We start from the raw sequence: 17,445 nt of genomic DNA on the forward strand, positions 1-17,445 counted from the left end.
AGGTATCAGACGAGTTCTATATTATAGCAGGCATCAGACGAGCTCTATATTATAGCATGTATCAGACGAGCTCTACATTATAGCATGTATCAGACGAGCTCTATATTATAGCGGGTATCAGACGAGTTCTATATTATAGCAGGTATCAGGCGAGCTCTACATTATAGCAAGTATCAGAGGATGAGTGCTACATTATAGCAAGTATCAGAGGATGAGTGTTACATTATAGCAAGTATCAGAGGATGAGCGCTACATTATAGCAAGTATCAGAAGATGAGCGCTACATTATAGCAAGTATCAGAGGATGACTGCTACATTATAGCAAGTATCAGAGGATGAGTGTTACATTATAGCAAGTATCAGAGGATGAGCGCTACATTATAGCAAGTATCAGAAGATGAGCGCTACATTATAGCAAGTATCAGAGGATGAGTGCTACATTATAGCAAGTATCAGAGGATGAGTGTTACATTATAGCAAGTATCAGAGGATGAGTGCTACATTATAGCAAGTATCAGAGGATGAGTGCTACATTATAGCAAGTATCAGAGGATGAGTGCTACATTATAGCAAGTATCAGAGGATGAGTGCTACATTATAGCAAGTATCAGAAGATGAGCGCTACATTATAGCAAGTATGAGAGGATGAGTGCTACATTATAGCAAGTATGAGAGGATGAGTGCTACATTATAGCAAGTATGAGAGGATGAGTGTTACATTATAGCAAGTATCAGAAGATGAGTGTTACATTATAGCAAGTATCAGAAGATGAGTGCTACATTATAGCAAGTATCAGAGGATGAGTGCTACATTATAGCAAGTATCAGAGGATGAGTGTTACATTATAGCAAGTATCAGAGGATGAGTGCTACATTATAGCAAGTATGAGAGGATGAGTGTTACATTATAGCAAGTATCAGAAGATGAGTGTTACATTATAGCAAGTATCAGAAGATGAGTGTTACATTATAGCAAGTATCAGAAGATGAGTGCTACATTATAGCAAGTATCAGAGGATGAGTGCTACATTATAGCAAGTATCAGAAGATGAGTGCTACATTATAGCAAGTATCGCTACATGGGGTGGATCACAGGGTGAGATGTAAACAAACAATGGGTGTTCTTCCTGTCTTTCACTTTTAATACTTGTTTATGTAAATTAACATCTGATTTTGGGGAGGACATCTTGATGCTGTTGGAGGGCTCTTGATCAAGGAATTGGGGCTACCCGCCCCTTCCTCGGATCAAACATGATTAATTCACATTTCATAGGCGCTGTACTCGTCTATGGGGGGCTGCAGGGATCGAGTCTTAGCTCCTGGCCCTCCCTTCTCTTAGCCTCATGCGCTATAATCGTACCTGCTCGTAAAACTGTGCACAGAGACTGACTTCGCTACTTTGTCATTGAGGTTATTGCACTTTCTTACTCCTTTAAAACTGAAGAAATACTTCCTGACATCCTTGTAACTCCTCTCAAGGGAGGTTCCTTGATGCTGGTGAAGGTCTCTTGATCTAGGGAATTTGTGTTCCAGTTCCCTGAATTGAGTCTGAATACCTTCCATTCACCCCCCAGAGGCACTATAATCCGTATGGGTTTAGCGCTCCCCATGATTATAATCCCTGTATTATCTATATTTAACTTCCAGCTGTGCCCTTCAGTACTTGTTTCCTACCTTTTAAACAGCATGTCCCTGTATGCTCTATCAGTTCTGAGTATTTTGTATATTGTTATCATACCTCCCCTGGTCCGTCTGGCCTCCAGTGTCATTCAGTTCCTTTAACCTCTGTTTTTAGTTTATAATCCTTCACTCTGGTGCTAGTCTCATGTACTTTCTCCCTTATATAGCGTCCTTAGGTGTAGGTTCCATACTGGTGCTGTGTAATAATAATAATAATAATCTTTATTTCTACCAGTACATGATACAACTTCTACAGACCATAGCTCACATCAGTGACATACTGTATAGAAAGTTCCCGGTTATGTAGAGCATTTCAGGGAAATTAAGTTAGTTTTGTCCCCAGGATGCGACCCACGTAAGTCGACTAACACTGAGGTACTTATTTTATTGCTAGGTGAGCTGGGACAGCAGGTGTCTCAAGGAAACACATTATAATGTTTCCCCCGTACCGGGGATCAAACCACGGACCTCAGTGTGTGTGCTACCAACCCAGCTACAGCCTGATGTGTTGTATAAAGCACCCGGAATGGCTGTTAGTCGAGATTCCTGAAGGCGACTCTTAGTTTTGCCAGGCGAGCATTATCTGCGAAGGTTATTCATAGCCGTGTGAGTTCAACATTTCTAAATATCCATTAGCACATATTATTACTACATATTATGAATACCCCTTAGGAGGGTTCCTTGATGTGCCTAGGGGCTCTTGATTCCAGGCATTGAACTTGTTCTCCTCTTCCTTGGACCAAACCTGATTGCCTCCCATTCCTCAGATGTTTTAAGATCCATACAGGTTCAGAGATTTCCCTAAATATAATACGTAATTATAATTTCCTGTGGAAATATTACATGCATGCATGTGTTTTATGTAGTATTTATTTAGTTATATACTATTTTACAGATGCGTATAGGAAATAAATCAGTCTGTATACGTGCATCTAAAACAAATACATAAATAAACATTAATAATATATATATATATATTATTTATTTATTCTAATATTTGTTTTCAGAGTGAAAAAACAACAAAAGAAATCTACTGTTGAAAAAAATATTCTATTAATAAAAAAGTTAGGATACAATGTCTTCTCATAAGTTTGAGTTATTAGATGAGGAAGTCGAGGCACTTCTGGATCAGATCACTGATAAACTAGAGGTGAGATATGTTTGCCTATACAGTGGACCCCCGGTTAACGATATTTTTTCATTCCAGAAGTATGTTCAGGTGCCAGTACTGACTGAATTTGTTCCCATAAGGAATATTGTGAAGTAGATTAGTCCATTTCAGACCCCCAAACATACACATATAAACGCACTTACAAAAATACACTTACATAATTGGTCGCATTGGGAGGTGATCGTTAAGCGGGGGTCCACTGTACTGTATATTGTGTAATATGATGGTGAAGTCAGAGGGTAATCTAATTGTGATGTCAGCACAATTCTGACAAGACAATGACTGAATGAATGATGCTAAATGTGTTTTCTTCTTTGGGTTGCCTTACCTTGGCAGGTGATGGTTGTTGAATTAATAAAAAGCTATGATATTACTTACAGTAAATTTTGAAAATGAATAACTTTTAATATATGTCATTTTAAAATATTTGGTTAATTCTTGAAGTGCTGTACATGGTGTAGCATGTACAACAAGACAGATATTCAGCATTTTACCCCCCAAAAAATGTCCTAGACAAAATTTATACTAAGCAAAACCCATTTTCTTGTGGGTTGGCTTTAGAAAACCAAATTCCAGTGTTTTTTACAATTAAATCACAACTTTGATGGGAGTATTGACATCATCACTTGTAAACACATTAACAGGTTTATAAATTATGTTTAGTGAGAAAATAGATTATTTTTTACATCATATTCAATGAAAAAATGTATCTGTTCCATACAAGAAAATTTGAGAGAAGCTCAATTTTTTGAGCAATTTGGTTTAATTGACCAATTAAATGGAATTTACTGTACAATATATGTATACTGTTCCACAACATAGTAAATGTATCCACTCATTACTGACAGGAAGGATTTAGTTATGACTGTAATAATAATAGATGGATTTTTTTTTAAATTTGGGTATGATGTTATTGTTCATTATTATTATGATGTGTGGCCCGGTGGCCTGGTGGCTAAAGCTCCCGCTTCACACACGGAGGGCCCGGGTTCGATTCCCGGCGGGTGGAAACATTTCGACACGTTTCCTTACACCTGTTGTCCTGTTCACCTAGCAGCAAATAGGTACCTGGGTGTTAGTCGACTGGTGTGGGTCGCATCCTGGGGGACAAGATTAAGGACCCCAATGGAAATAAGTTAGACAGTCCTCGATGACGCACTGACTTTCTTGGGTTATCCTGGGTGGCTAACCCTCCGGGGTTAAAAATCCGAACGAAATCTTATCTTATCTTATAATCAAAACCAAGCGTTAAACCCACTAGGGTCATACAGTGCTGATGTTATTATACAGTAGTTTTATTTCAGAACACATTTTTAAATGCTCTGACTCTGTGTTCATCATCTCAATTTCCTCCAGCAGCTGTGACCCCTTCCATTCCCTCTTTCTTCCAATATATTTCCCATAGTATCTCAAATATAATAATCATAATTGTGTTTTTTCCTCTGCTATCTAGCACATGATGCCAGTGAAGGACTCTTGAACCAGAGAATTGATCCAACCTGATTGTCTCTCATTTCTCAGATGTTGTATGACCCTTATGGGTTTAGCACTTCCCCTATATATGAAATAATGCAAATGTAATACTGTGCTCAATTATGATTATGTTAAATATTGCTGTATCTCTTTGGTATAAAGCATAAACTGTGTTTTAATTTTCCCACTTTGCCTTGCAGTGTGGTATTGGACAATGCAAAAGTCAGGAGGAACGGAAAACTCTGTTATCAGAAATTGAGAGATCATTGAAAGATGCAAGTGATGGATTGGTGGAAATGGACATTGAAATAAAGAAAGCTCCTCTTGAGTACAGGAATACAATGACCAGCAAAGTACAGCGATACCAGAATGAATTATTAAGGTTTCTGCTTATGACTCGAGTTTCTTACCTTACTTTCCAGCGTCAGATCATTGGACTTTAGTTTTTGACAAGCATGTTTACTACCTGCAGATATTTGTATATCATGATGTCCTTTCTGTACGTATTCAAATTAATGAATACGTACAAAATTAACTAATATTACTGTCATGAGGGACGTGGATATCAAACAGATAGACAAACTGAAACTGTTTTTATTTGGTTCAGCACTGTATGCCCCATTGGTTTAGTGCTTAGTTTTGATTATAATAATAATAATTTGTATTTGGTCTAGGTTGAAAGCACATCTTTTCTAGAGCTTACGATTATACTGTCACTCTTAGGTTAGGTAAGATTCATCAGGAAACAGGTCACTTCTGTCACTCTTGAATGTAAACTTTAGTACTATTTTTTTTTTTTTTTAGCCATTGCTGTATTCATGGTTTTTGTATGTAAGTGCCTGTGAATTTCATGAAAGAACAGGCCCTCAAGAATTATAAAATCCCAAATTATTATTTATATAAAGTAGTCTTATTCTTTTTAGTATTTTCTTTTTGGGGATTTTCTTTCTTTTTGGGTCACCCTGCCGCAGTGGGAGACGGCCGACTTGTTAAAAAAAAAATACAGTAGTCCCCCCTGTATCCGCAGGGATACGCTCCAAGACCTACCATGGACCCCTGAAACTGTGGATAGTAGCGAACTCTATATATAAGTCATTTTTCACTTACATACATACCTGGGATAAAGTTTAATTGATAAATTACACACAGTAAGTGGAGAATTAGCACTTTTTCACTGATAGGAAGCACTTCATGGCTTCTCTTAGGCTTTGAACATCTGCCATCTAAACATGTGCTTTGGGGTCAGCATTAAACACAATAAAGGCTTATTTTTCAGCCACAGTAAACCATGGATAAGTGAAACTGTGGAAACTGAATCTACAGATACAAGGGTTCTGCTGTTATCCCCCAGCACTATCTTTCATTATAACAAGTTTTTTTTATGTGTACGAATGGTACATAATACCGACAAGATGAGATTAAGACACATGTGCAACATCTGGGTATCTTTATTGTAGACGTTTCGCCATCCAGTGGCTTTATCAATACAAATTCTAGGACATAACTTGAAGACAGTAGAACTATGTACAGAAGATGAGGTAATCAGTCCCTCAACCTAGGAGTAGGTGCGAAGAGCACCATATGACGAATCTCCACGACTATGGTGCTCTTTGCACCTACTCCTAGGTTGAGGGACTGATTACCTCATCTTCTGTACATAGTTCTACTGTCTTCAAGTTATGTCCTAGAATTTGTATTGATAAAGCCACTGGATGGCAAAACGTCTACAATAAAGATACCCAGATGTTGCACATGTGTCTTAATCTCAAGTTTTTTTTACCTTACAGTGCCATGAGTAGGATACAAATTGTCTTGCACTTCATTTACCTCCATTGAAAAATAATTTAGATAAAATTTTTATTTTCTGATTTTAATTGCGTATGCATTTTTTAATTTCTGTCTATGAAGTAAAAATATTCTACTATTGCTGCCTATTGTGGGCAGTTACTTTTTACATTGAAGCACATAAGTGAACACTATCTCAATAAAGGTAAGGAAGTTTTCGTTGCATTTATGGATTTAAAAAAGGCATACGATAAGGTGGATAGGGGAGTAATGTTACAGTTGTTGCAAGCGTATGGAATAAATGATAGGTTTCTAAAAGCAGTTAAGAGTTTTTATGAGGACATTGAGACTCAAGTTAGGGTATGTAGGAGAGAGGGAAATTATTTTCCAGTAAAAGTCGGCTTTAGACAGGGATTCATGATGTCATCATGGCTGTTTAACATATTTACAGTTGGGGTTGTAAAAGAAATGAATAGTACTAAGGTGTTGGGGAAAGGTATGGGATTAAAAGATAGAATCCAATACCAAGTGGGAGTTGTCACAGTTGCTTTTTGCTGATGACACAGTATGACTCATGAAATCGTAATGACACAATTGCAAACAAACCATACCACGGGCGGGATTTGAACCCGCGGTCAGAGAGAGTGGAGTTTTGAGACTCTGACCACAGGTTCAAATCCCACCCGTGGTATGGTTTTTTATGACAAAGTACCTTTGAAAAATTCTAAAGAGGAGCTTCAAAGGTTGGTGGACAAATTTTGGAGGGTATGTAAAAGAAGGAAATTAAAAGTGAACATAGGAAAGACCAACATGATGAAAGTAACAAAAAAATTAGCTAATGAAAGACTGGATATCAGATTGAAAGGAGGGAGTATGGAGTTAATGAATGCATTCAGATATTTGGGAGTGGCTTTGTCAGCAGGCAGATCTTTGAAAGATTAGGTGAACCTTAGAAATAGCAAGGAGAAAAAGGTGGTGGTGCACTGAGGCATCTGTGGAAACAGCAAAAGTTATCCATGGTTTGAACATTTAGAGACAGTGGAGAAAAATAGGATGACTTAGAGGGTGCTTAAATCTGTATTATAGTGAAAGCAGGGTAGGGGCTGTTCTGTGAGAGATTTAAGGGACAGGGTAAAGGAGGTTTTGTATGCAAGGGGCTTGGACATCCAACATGTGTGTAAGCATGTTAGATATGAGTGGAGGCAATTGGTTTTTATGGCTTAATGTGCAGTTGGAGATGAACATCAAAATGGTATACAATACCGACAGGTTGTTAGGTAAGACACATATGCAACAGTTAGACAACTTTATTCCGAAACGTTTCGGAATAAAGTTGTCTAACTGTTGCATATGTGTCTTACCTAACAACGTGCAGTTGGAGTGTGAGCAAGGTAACATTTATGAAGAGATTCAAAGAAACCAGTTAGCCAGACTTGAGTCCTGGAATTTGGAAGTACATTGCCTGCACTCTGGAGGAGGGTGGGGATGTTGTAGTTTGAGGGTCATCTGAACTGTGATGTCAGCACATTTCTGACAAGACTGTGATGGAGTGAATGATGGTGAATGTGTGTTCCCTCTCTCTTTCATCACCCTACTAGGTGAGATATGGACAGCTTGTTAAATATGTTGCGTACACTTCTATATTGCAGAAATAAGAAATATTTTACACATAATCATACAGTATATGTTACATCTGCACAGCTATTATTCCAGATGCAAAATTAACAGGTAAACCTGCAAATTTTAGAGTATTCTTTAGATGCTTCACTATATCCTGAACCATAAAGACCAAAAAGGCACAATACAAAAATAATGTGCACATAGGAAAAAAACTTATGACAACATTTCAATCTGACTTGGACCATTAACTAGCCACACACTTTCTCCTGTGTGTGGGTTATTTGTGTATCCTGGACCATTCTTATATCATCCAAAGTTACCTCTGCAGAGAGAGGGTTAGTTGTGAATTGCACCAGCCACAGTGTTGTGATATTTACTCATCATTATTTCTGATATTTACTCATCATTATTTCTGATATTTACAGTACTGAGAAGATGGGTTCCGAGATATTACTACAGTACAGTGGACCCTCGGTTATCGGCCATTCCGCTTATTGGCCAATTCGGTTATCGGCCATTATTTTACTTATCGGCCATTTTGGGTGTCCATCTGCCTGCCCACCAGCCACTCGCACATTAGTGAGCCAGTTTGGCTTTGTCTCTTGGTGAATGAGGACACTTCTGCTCATTCATCCAAACATCAAGGAAGCTAATGTTGTGAAAGGGAGTTTAGCAGGGAGGCAGGACCCCATTGGAAATTAGTCACTCTCACTTTTTTGGGTTATCCTAGGGTCTTTACACATATGCTGTGGAAGAAAAGCAGGGAGTGTAGCATGGAGGGAGGGAGTGTAGCAGGGAAACAGGGAATGTGGAAAGGAGGCAGGGAGTGTAGCAGGCATGCAGGAAGTGTAGCAGGCAGGCAGGGAGTGTAGCATGGAGGGAAGGAGTGTAGCAGGAAAACAGGGAATGTGGAAGGGAGGCAGGGAGTGTAGCAGGCATGTAGGGAGTGTAGCATGGAGGGAAGGAGTGTAGCAGGAAAACAGGGAATGTGGAAGGGAGGCAGGGAGTGTAGCAGGCATGTAGGGAGTGTAGCATGGAGGGAAGGAGTGTAGCAGGAAAACAGGGAATGTGGAAGGGAGGCAGGGAGTGTAGCAGGCATGTAGGGAGTGTAGCATGGAGGGAAGGAGTGTAGCAGGAAAACAGGGAATGTGGAAGGGAGGCAGGGAGTGTAGCAGGCATGTAGGGAGTGTAGCATGGAGGGAGGGAGTGTAGCAGGGAGGCAAGGAGTGTAGCAGGGAAACAGGGAGTGTAGCAGGCAGGAAGGGAAGTAACTCCAGAGGGGGCTTTGATACCTGAAGTCCTTATGGAAGGAGATTCCCCTTCCAAACAATAATCAATCCTTCCTCTCTCCTCCTCCCTGTCTTCCATAAGCCAACAAGAGTCTTCAATAAAGGTATGTAACATTGATTTAAATGTTGGTTTTTTTTATTTTTATTATCACACCGGCCGATTCCCACCAAGGCAGGGTGGCCCGAAAAAGAAAAACTTTCACCATCATTCACTCCATCACTGTCTTGCCAGAAGGGTGCTTTACACTACAGTTTTTAAACTGCAACATTAACACCCCTCCTTCAGAGTGCAGGCACTGTACTTCCCATCTCCAGGACTCAAGTCCGGCCTGCCGGTTTCCCTGAATCCCTTCATAAATGTTACTTTGCTCACACTCCAACAGCACGTCAAGTATTAAAAACCATTTGTCTCCATTCACTCCTATCAAACACGCTCACGCATGCCTGCTGGAAGTCCAAGCCCCTCGCACACAAAACCTCCTTTACCCCCTCCCTCCAACCCTTCCTAGGCCGACCCCTACCCCGCCTTCCTTCCACTACAGACTGATACACTCTTGAAGTCATTCTGTTTCGCTCCATTCTCTCTACATGTCCGAACCACCTCAACAACCCTTCCTCAGCCCTCTGGACAACAGTTTTGGTAATCCCGCACCTCCTCCTAACTTCCAAACTACGAATTCTCTGCATTATATTCACACCACACATTGCCCTCAGACATGACATCTCCACTGCCTCCAGCCTTCTCCTCGCTGCAACATTCATCACCCACGCTTCACACCCATATAAGAGCGTTGGTAAAACTATACTCTCATACATTCCCCTCTTTGCCTCCAAGGACAAAGTTCTTTGTCTCCACAGACTCCTAAGTGCACCACTCACTCTTTTTCCCTCATCAATTCTATGATTCACCTCATCTTTCATAGACCCATCCGCTGACATGTCCACTCCCAAATATCTGAATACGTTCACCTCCTCCATACTCTCTCCCTCCAATCTGATATTCAATCTTTCATCACCTAATCTTTTTGTTATCCTCATAACCTTACTCTTTCCTGTATTCACCTTTAATTTTCTTCTTTTGCACACCCTACCAAATTCATCCACCAATCTCTGCAACTTCTCATTGTTTTGTGTATGTAAAACTATAATTAATCTTTAAAAAATGTATTTTTTTTAAATATTTATGGGTGTCTGGAACGGATTAATTGTATTTACATTAATTCTTGTGGGAAATATTATTTTGGTTTTAGGCCGACTTTCTGGAACAGATTACGGCTGATAACTGAGGGTCCACTGTACTGAACTAAAATAAGACAGAGATGTACCTCGTTTTATACCATAGATGTGTTTCAGGTTCTTAGCAACTGTATGAAACACATTCATGCAATAAACACTTGTGGCCAGTAAATATCTTTAATTTGCTTTGTGAACTGTGCCGATTGCATATGACAGCTGTGAATCGCATATGCATAATTGTATAAGAGCAAATTAGAATAAGGCAAATCTACATAAAACAGGAGGAAACCTATATTTGTTGACTTTTGCTGCATGATGATGTTTTGATTATTAGTTTGCTTTTCAGTGGTAATTTTTTTTATTAAATTTTAGATACCAGAAGCGGTTTGAACGAGAGAAGGCTACACATTCTCACATAACCAGTGCTCAAGACAGTGACACATTTAAAGCCGAAATTCGTAAACAGGTGAGTGATCCATTTACACTGCTGATGATGTCATTTAATTGAAAGATTCATTACAAATTATATTGAAAAAATTCTTTATAGTACACTAGTGAGACTGTGTAGTTAAGTGCAGTGATGTAGATAAGTGGTTCAGAGAACCAACAAATTGATAAATTAGACACACATGCAACACTTGGGCATCTTTATTGTGGAAACGTTTTGCCACACAGTACTTCATCAGTCCAGTACAAAGAAGAATGGTGAAGATTAGAAGGAGTGTGAAATAATCAGTCCCCCAGCCTGGAGTTAATGTAATCAGACCATCAGTCTTGATAAGACTGATGGACTGATTACAACAATCTTGATAAGATTGATAGTCTGATTACATCGACTCCAGCCTGAGGGACTGATTACCTCACACTCTTCCTGATCTTTACCATTCTTCTTTGTATTAGGCTGATGAAGCAACTGTGTAGTGAAACGTCTCCACAATAAATATATCCAAGTGTTGCACATGTCTAATTTCTCAAACTCAGTGATAAATATAATTGTAGGTTAAACAAGGCAGTGCAGTTCTGGAGCGAACCTCTGCAAGCATAGCACGTTCTACTACAATTGCAATTGAAACTGAACAAGTTGGCACAGAAGTCCTCGGTGAATTGGGAACTCAGAGAGAAACATTGACTCGAACAAGAGACAGGTTAATCAACACCGATGCTGAACTTAGTAGAAGTAAAAGAATAATTCGATCCATGTCACATCATGTCTTGTATAATAAGATACTTTTAATAATTATAATATTGCTAGAGATGGGAATTCTTGGTGGTATAATTTACTGGAAATTTTTCATGAAATGATTGTCCATTGAACATAAAAAATTACAGGATATATTGTCAAGATATTATGAGTTATGTTTTCATACCACTTATATTGAAGAGTATGCCAGAAAGTTATGTAGAAATATAGAGAAAGGTGATCCTTGAATTATGTGCACATTTATTTTAACCTTGTATAATTATTCCAGATATACTAATTTTAATTTGATTTTTGACAGTACAATACTATGGTATTTTTAAAAAGGAAATACTGTATGTTGATTCAAGTTTACAGTAAGAGTTTTACATTCCGGTACTATATGCTGCGTGTTCTCAGATCCTGGCCGTGCCTCCTAACTTCTTCATATTCCTTGTATCTGAGATAAGTGCCAGTCATTGTAGATGCACATGTGTAGTCCCATGTCATTTCTAGAGTAGTATGGTAGCTCCATCTGGACACATCTGACTGCTGCTGAATTTGCCTGGCAAGGATTCCCCATCCTTTGTGATGGGCAGTGGTGTTCTTGCCCTCTGATATGACAAATGAGACCATGGAGGCCACATTGGTCTGCAGGTTTTATTAGGCAAAAAGGATACACTAGTGTGAATGGCTCAAGGGTGTGCACATCCAGGAAGAAGTTAGGGACCAGTATTATTATTATTACATGAAGACAGGAATGCCAATATTGCTATCAGCACTGCCTTGGGGGACTCCTATATTCCCACTCCCAGGTTAACTGTCAGCATTGCATAATTCCATTAGCAAGTTTTTAGGAAAAGGCTGAGTGGTTTCCTGAATATCTACTTCAGGTGTTTCATTATATTCAGTCAGTGAAAATACCGACATGATGAAAAAATTAAACACAAATGCAGTATAATGTTTGTGACTTGATAAAGTCCACTGTGTGGGCGAAATGTAGTCAATAAAGGATCGCATTATACTGCATTTGTATTTAATTTTTCCATGTTCACTCAGTTTTGAGTTGCTCAAGGAGGATTAGCTTGGACAAAGTTAGGCACCATAACCATTTTGTTACATCTTCAGGTCATTTTTTTTGAGAACTGTGAGAATGCCCTGGGAACCCAGAGATATTCCAAACAAGACTATCAGAAGCATCAACTACTGTCCCAGTGGTTGAGGCTTTTAGTAGAATGGTTCTAACTGCAGCAATGGATGACTTCTGTTTAGATGATTTTGCATTTGTAAGGACCTCTATCCATGAATTCTCCTCTTGGAGATCTACCAGGAACTCTTCTGTATCTGCTAGTGCTGCCATCTAGCAACCAAAGACTGAGTTTGCTGAACAATTCTGGGTGTTCTGCGGCCTGATAGGCAATGCTCTCAATTCACATGCTTAGTCTCCATCGTTTGATCCTTGCTAACGGTGGAAACATTTGGCATGTTTCCTTACACCTGCTGTTCCATTCACCTAGCATGCAAGTAGGTACATACTTAGGTGTTAGTCAGTTTGTGTGGGTCACATCCTGGGGGACAAGATTTAAGAACTCTAGTGGAAATAAGATACAGTCCTCGATGATGCACTGACTTTCTTGAGTTACCCATTCTTACTTTTTTTTTTTTGTATACAAGTAATCTCAAGAAAATCAACATGGGGTAGTTTCTATTAGTATATTGTATTTTTAGTCATTTGTCTCTTAAAGAGTGTGAAAGGTGTTCCTAGCAATCACTGCAAGGATGGTAAGGTCATTGTGACAGGACAATAACTTGTCTTGTTCATCAAAGAGCGTGCTTGTTTCATTTTAAATACCTACTCTGACACCCTTACATGCTTGCTTTTTTTGCACTTCTTTCTGATGGCCCAGCTATTGCTGCAGGCAATTCCATTTCTTAAATATAGTTTGGACAAGTACATGAGGTGTGGGTGAGTGAGAGCTAGACCTGCTGCTTAGTATGGGCCAGTGGGACTTACCTTTATGTTTGATATACCTTTGATGAGTTCCAAGAGTCTTTCTACTCCCAGAGCCTGGCCATGGGCCAGGCTTGTCTGGTGCTTGCCTGGTCAACCAGGTTCTTGGTGCTGGTGGCCTGCTGCCCCACATATCCATCACAACCTAGTTGAACTGGCACCTGGTGAAGATACTTGTCCAGCTTCCTCTTTAAGACTTCTACACTTGTTCCAACAGTGTTCCTTCATTCTTGTGTTAAATGACGCTGATCTGTGACCCCCTCCTTTCTACTGATGTCCTACCTTCAACACTAACTTTTTTTTTTCTACCTGTGAGGGGGGTCTTGATCCAAGGAATTGGATTTGTCTTACCCTTTCTTGGATCGAATATAATTGCCTCTCATTCCCAAAGGTTCTATATGACCCCCTATGAATTTAGAGCTCCTTTCATAAATATAATAGCACAGTAGCACCAGTCAACTCTCAGGTTCAGCATTTTTCATGAATATTGCTTACGATAATAACAGTCCCATCGGTTGAATGTTGAGTAGACTGTCTTAAAGCTCCTCTATATACTGATTTTTTTTCATAAATGCAACAGAATAAGTCCAAAATTTAACAGCGCATATTATAAGGGCATTTTTATGTGCCATACAATTCTGGTTGTATTTTTTCAATTGCATTTATAAAAAAATAGCAAGCATGCATGAGTGTGTTAGATAGGAATGAATGGAGATGAATGGTTTTTGGGACCTGATGAGCTATTGGAGTGTGAACAGGGTAATATTTTGTGAAGGGATTTAGGGAAACTGGCTAGCCGGACTTGAGTCCTGGAAATGGGAAGTACAATGCCTGCACTTTCAAGGAGGGGTCTGGGCTATTGGCAGTTTGGAGTGACTATCTAAACTGTCGTATCTGGGCACCTCTGCAAAGACAGTGATTATGTTTGAGTGATGGTGAAAGTGTTGAATGACAATGAAAGTTTTTTCTTTCTTTCTGAGTTTTTCTTTTGGGTCACCCTGCCTTGGTGGGAAACTGCCGACATGTTAAAAAAAAAAAAAATAGAGGAGCTTTATAAAGGAAGTATGTATTACATATTTCTTTCATTATTTTCATCATGTTGTGACAAATAAATGTATGTAGGAACAAAATTAGTTAGTTTTCTATATGCTTTATATTGGATTTTTTTTTTCTCAACAAGTCGGCCGTCTCCCACCGAGGCAGGGTGACCCAAAAAGGAAAGAAAATCACCAAAAAGAAAATACTTTCATCATCATTCAACACTCTCACCTCACTCACACATTATCACTGTTTTTGCAGAGGTGCTCAGAATACAACAGTTTAGAAGCATATACGTATAAAGATACACAACATATCCCTCCAAACTGCTAATATCCTGAACCCCTCCTTTAAAGTGCAGGCATTGTACTTCCCATTTCCAGGACTCAAGTCCGACTATATGAAAATAACCGGTTTCCCTGAATCCCTTCACTAAATATTACCCTGCTCACACTCCAACAGATCATCAGGTCCCAAGTACCATTCGTCTCCATTCACTCCTATCTAACACACTCACGCACGCTTGCTGGAAGTCCAAGCCCCTCGCCCACAAAACTTCCTTTACCCCCTCTCTCCAACCCTTTCGAGGACGACCCCTACCCCGCCTTCCTTCCCCTATAGATTTATATGCTTTCCATTCTCTCTAAATGACCAAACCACCTCAACAACCCCTCTTCTGCCCTCTGACTAATGCTTTTATTAACTCCACACCTTTTCCTAATTTCCACACTCCGAATTTTCTGCATAATATTTACACCACACATTACCCTTAGACAGGACATCTCCACTGCCTCCAATTTATAATAATTTTCAAAGTAAAACTAAAAAAAAAAAGACATTTCTTTAAATTTTTACAGTAAAGCAGAGGTATTTTCTCCTACCTTACAAATATCATATTTTCATGGTGGAATTGCTGATCTCATAGGGGGTAATACAATATTATTATTATTACATTCATGGGAAGCCCTAAACCAATAGGGGTAATACATCACCTGGGGAACTGCAAGGCAGTCGGGTTCAATCCAAGGAAAGGAAAACCCCTTACATCATCAAGGCACCTTCCTTAAGGAAATAGGGATCGAACAGCACCTAGGGAATGTTAGGCAGTTAGCTTTGATCCAAGGAAGGGAATGGCAGCTCTAATTTACTGGGTAAACAACCCTTTAATAGCATTAAGGCATCCCAGTGAAGGGTGCATTTATCAGAGTTATGGAAATAATTCCTGCCTAAAATTATACATTCCCTCCTTGTTTTCCAGCCATTAATGAGGCCTTATGAGTCAATTTCTTTTTTAGAAATTTTTTTCAATCTAATTTTAACTTTTTCATATTAAATAATTAACTAATCATATTATTGTCATATAAAATATTAGTACTAGTAGTGCTCTTATTATTGTAACAGTATATTATTATATTGTTATTACATTCATGAGAAGAACACTAAACCCACAGAGGTTGTGCAGTGCCTGAAGGAAATGGGTGGCAATTAGGTTTGATCCAAATGAACCTCCCTGGAGGGAGATAATATAAAAAAAAATCACAATATTCATCAATTTCTAGACATTAGTCTATCAAAATAGAATTGATTGTAATAATGGTGGTAGAATTACCAACAATATGTCAGGCAAAAAGGATGCAAGTGCTGCTAATACCACAATAAAATGTTGCATTTGTGTCCTTTTACCTAACAATTATGTGGCCATTTTACTAAGTGAAAGGCAGCTTTGGGTAGTTAATACACAAGAACACAGATAAATATATATAATGTATACTTTATAATGTATGAATTGAAAGTAGAGTAGCACAATGAAATATAGTCATGACTTCATTTTTAATCCAGAATACAATTTTTATAAGATAGCTGATTTCTTTGAAGACTACTGTACTGATTTTTACAAGATGTATTTTTTGAAGACTGTTTAAAGTTTTACCATAATTATTATTGTTGTTATCCAAAGCATGTACTAAACCCACACGGATCATACAACTCTGCATATAAATGTATAATATATGATTCCCAACCCCTTCAGGGCAAGTTTCCTTGATGCTGGTGTGGAGCTCTTGATCTGGAAAATTGGACTCGACCTCCCTTTCCTTGGATCAAACCCAGCTGCCTCCCATTCCCCAGTTGCTGTATGATCCTTACAGGTTTAGTACTTTTTGTTAGATAAAATATTGACCCATGGCCTGGTCATGGAACAGGCCATGGGGGTGTTGACTCGTGGAACACCCTCTACATATACCCCCTCCAGGTATGGTTAAATTAATTTTTATTTTAATGAGGGGGTAAACATTAAACTCATAGGGAGGCTAAGTCCTGTCCTTCCTTGGATAAAACCTGAATGTCTCAGGCACTCTACAGATCCTATGAATTTAGCAGTATCCTTTAAAATAAATCACACTGGCAGTCACTATGTTATCTAAAAAAAAGCACTAAACCCATAAGGGTGATATAACACCTGGAGGAATGGGAGGCAATCAGGTTCAGTCCAAGAAAGGGAAGATCAGGTCCGGTTCTTTGAATCAAAAACCCTCTGTGGACTACCTTCATTGGACAATGTAGTCACTGATAATGGTTTATGTAAGAGATAACATACAGTAATTGTTTAATTCTGTATTTAAATGAATAAACATTTTAAATTAAATTTATTGTTTTATTAACCCACTGTAACTGCCTAGTTTTACATCAAACAGGAAAGATGTCAATATTAATCTACAACTTTATAAAGTTGTTTTTCTTCTTATTTTTAGTAATTTATACAGGGAAAGGGGTTACTAGCCCCTTATGGCACTTTAGATGCCTTTTACAGCACTCATGGCTTATGGAAGGATTCTTTTCCACTTCCCCATAGAGATGGTGTCTTTTCTTTCTGTTTAATAAACATGCAAGATATAACTGGTACTGTATGTTGCTGCTACTACTTATACTTAGGTCACAGTACACATGCATGTACATGTGTGTGTGT

At 38.8% G+C, this 17,445-nt stretch overlaps 1 protein-coding gene and 1 long non-coding RNA gene across 5 annotated transcripts in view; both read left to right on the forward strand.

Moving 5' to 3' along the window:
• Positions 1–17,445, forward strand: part of LOC138855222 (uncharacterized) — a 202,825-nt gene that overhangs the window by 22,245 nt on the left and 163,135 nt on the right. The gene's annotated exons all lie outside the window — the stretch shown is intronic.
• Positions 1,056–17,124, forward strand: Vti1b (Vesicle transport through interaction with t-SNAREs 1b). Of its 4 annotated transcripts, none has more exons than XM_053797763.2 (5): positions 1,056–1,096; positions 2,688–2,830; positions 4,525–4,706; positions 10,627–10,720; positions 11,254–17,124. In XM_053797763.2, the coding sequence occupies exons 2-5, from the start codon at positions 2,756–2,758 to the stop codon at positions 11,554–11,556; spliced, it is 654 nt and encodes a 217-aa protein (XP_053653738.1). In that variant the 5' UTR covers positions 1,056–1,096; positions 2,688–2,755; the 3' UTR covers positions 11,557–17,124. The 4 variants fall into 4 exon arrangements, with proteins under 4 accessions (XP_053653738.1, XP_069959496.1, XP_069959497.1 ...); XM_070103395.1 differs by having other exon boundaries at positions 1,082–1,103; XM_070103396.1 differs by lacking the exon at positions 1,056–1,096 and adding an exon at positions 1,105–1,155.

Source organism: Cherax quadricarinatus, chromosome 85, assembly GCF_038502225.1.
Source record: "Cherax quadricarinatus isolate ZL_2023a chromosome 85, ASM3850222v1, whole genome shotgun sequence".
NCBI lineage: Eukaryota > Metazoa > Arthropoda > Malacostraca > Decapoda > Parastacidae > Cherax > Cherax quadricarinatus.